General features: G+C 46.1%; 1 protein-coding gene across 1 annotated transcript; it reads right to left on the reverse strand.

Annotated features, from left to right (window-relative positions):
- Positions 1 to 1,043: 1,043 nt before the first annotated feature.
- Positions 1,044 to 1,490, reverse strand: LOC122545861 (histone H2B 1/2-like). The gene has a single exon (XM_043684753.1). It carries the CDS (start codon positions 1,476 to 1,478, stop codon positions 1,098 to 1,100), a length of 381 nt encoding a protein of 126 aa, XP_043540688.1. The 5' UTR covers positions 1,479 to 1,490; the 3' UTR covers positions 1,044 to 1,097.
- Between the last annotated feature and the right edge of the window lie 1,272 nt (positions 1,491 to 2,762).

Genomic DNA, 2,762 nt, shown 5'->3' on the forward strand with positions numbered 1-2,762 from the left:
AGCCTGTGAACACGGCCCACCGGGAACTGCAGGTCAGCCCGGGACGACCGAGACTTCGCGCGAGCTTTCCCACCGCCCTTTCCTCTTCCGGACATGGTCACAATCTCACTTTCACAGGGAATGCTGGACTCCGCCCACATTGCGGTCTTCGGGAGGAATGACAAGGCAAACATTTCGGATTGGTTAGCATCTCCTAATGTTGTTTCAATTCCCAATCAGATCCCAGCTTCATTCCCCAATCCGGGAGGGCGGCGGCAACGACAGGCGCCAAATCATCAACCGCTTCCTTTCAAATTTGAAAAGCCCGCTAAATTCCAAACAAAGGAGTATGTTTTACCTGAAAAATGAAGTACAAAAAACATTAACATTCACGTTAATTTACTTTTAGTTTACAAATGAATACTTCGCACGGTCTTACTCTCCCTCATTTGCCGACTTGTATCTATCCATTTCTAAGTGGGTTATTTTCTAAACCTTGAGAAGAAGCTGAAACAAGTAGGCCAAACACTACAGTCTGCAATCTGTCCTTCATATTTGAATCCCACCCCGATATGATCATAAAGCAGCACACAACATTCTTCCGGCTCAGCATCGACACGTTTTTTTTCAGACGATATTTTAAAGCTGTCCGCCCTTATCGCTGTCGATCAGATTCAGCAAAAGCTTCACGTTCCAGTCCCGAAGCTGTATTGGTGTTCTCTCGGTTCGCTTTGAAAGTCTCACCGACAGCAAAAGCTCTTACTTTGTATTACGAAAAATCGGATCAAACCCGCGCATTGGAAATGTAAAGTAAATCAAAAAGGAAAAATGCATCAATCGTGAGACGGAAAGACATGGGCATTTGACTGCCAGAGGTGAACAAGCAAGATGAAAAATGACACACTGGCGCTTGATCTGCACTCTCCAACCCACTGCAGAATAATCTGCAAAGCACTTATAACACAAAAAATATCGCACAAGAAATTAAAATGCCTTAAGAATTACATGGAAACTAAACCAAAACTCTTAAAGAAACGGTTTAGCTATCTCAGCGAAGTTGTAGGTGGCTCTTAAAAGAGCCTTTGGGTTGTGGACGTGTTTCAGTACAATGCGGTCCCTCACTTGGAGCTGGTGTACTTGGTCACCGCCTTTGTGCCCTCCGACACGGCGTGCTTGGCCAGCTCCCCGGGCAGCAGCAGCCGCACGGCGGTCTGGATCTCCCGGGAGCTGATGGTGCTGCGTTTGTTGTAATGGGCCAGGCGGGAAGCCTCCCCCGCGATGCGCTCGAAAATATCGTTGACGAACGAGTTCATGATGCTCATAGCCTTGGAGGAGATGCCGGTGTCGGGGTGAACCTGCTTCATCACTTTGTAGATGTAGATGGCATAACTTTCTTTCCTGGTCCGCTTCCTCTTCTTGCCGCCCTTCGTTGGCGTCTTCTTGATGATTTTCTTCGCGCCCTTTTTGGAGGTTTGCTGCGCTTTCTTCTCATCAGCCATAGCGCCGCTCACTTTCTGTCTCAGAATAAGGGAAAGCGAGCTCGGAACTCCCTTTTTATAGCCTGATGACGTCATCAATGCTAATGAAGGATGGAGGATAGCCTGGTTCCTATTGGGTAGTTTACACTGAGTCATTCCGAAACATGGAGTCTCTCTGATTGGTTAATGTGAGATCTGTCAGAATCTACAACGAAATGTGAAGTGGATGGTGATTCTGTTCCTGTCAGTCTGACTGAGGGAGATTTGTTTTGTGTCTGTGATACACAACGTGACTGTGGTATCGGCTCGGTTTCCTTTTGCTCGTTGTTGTGATGATGTTAGAGTGGAAGGGTGTGTTTCTAGCTCCGCAGGTCTGTTTTTGGTCCTCTCTCTGCGCTGGAAATAACACTGAGCTTACCGCTATTTTCAGTGGTTAGCACAGCTGCCTCACCGCGCCAGGGATCCTGCTTCGATTCCAGTTTCAGGCGACTGTCTGTGTGGATTTTGCACATTCTCCCCGTGTCTGAGTGGGTTTCCTCCGAGTGCTCAGTTTTCCTCTCACAATTCAAAGACGTGGCAGGGAGGTGATTAGCCATGCTAACTGCCCATAATGTTCCGGGATGTGTAGGTTAGGTGCATCAATCAGGGGTAAATGCAAAATAATGGGGAATGGGTCTGGGTGGATTACACTTCGGAGGGTGGGGACTGCCTAATTCTACACTAGGGATTCTAAGAATGTGAGTGTTTTCTAGGTTTGGGGTTGATGGAATTCGTTCTCAACTGCACGGAGTTGGAGAGAGATGAAAACAAGTCCCTATTTAAAACTTTTCTTGAGTCACGGGTTGAAAATCTCTGTCTTGACTGTGGGACTAGTATATTTCTGAGAACTTGATTGCTCACTGTGGGCCCAGAGACCGATCTGTAACTGTGTGCTTTGCAAGTAACCACAGTATATCAGAACCACGTTGCTGCAGTTTTTATTTCGGAGTATTGAACTTTCACGCTGGTATTTAGAGCATTTCTCAGTCTCATACGAATGTTTGTTAACCAGCAACCTTTAGCATGTTATTATATGTGTCACTTTAACTGTATCTATCCAGTCCTTATTTAGACATTTGGAACGAATTCAACACCTGTCAATTGAGGCTCTGGTCCTCTGTGTAATAGTCAATTAGTGTTACTTCAAGACAGGTTTTATTCTGTATCCATCAAACACTGATGTAAGCGGCAAACCTTTACACTATTTGCCAGCCACTTGGAAATATTCCTCCAAACTGTGCCTATCCATTTCTGGGAGGTAAAGCA

Source organism: Chiloscyllium plagiosum, unplaced genomic scaffold (assembly GCF_004010195.1).
Source record: "Chiloscyllium plagiosum isolate BGI_BamShark_2017 unplaced genomic scaffold, ASM401019v2 scaf_23958, whole genome shotgun sequence".
Lineage (NCBI taxonomy): Eukaryota > Metazoa > Chordata > Chondrichthyes > Orectolobiformes > Hemiscylliidae > Chiloscyllium > Chiloscyllium plagiosum.

What these genes read in the sequence shown, in the direction of transcription:
- LOC122545861 (XM_043684753.1), bottom strand. Translation starts at nt 1,478, where the DNA reads ATGGCTGATGAGAAGAAAGCGCAGCAAACCTCCAAAAAGGGCGCGAAG.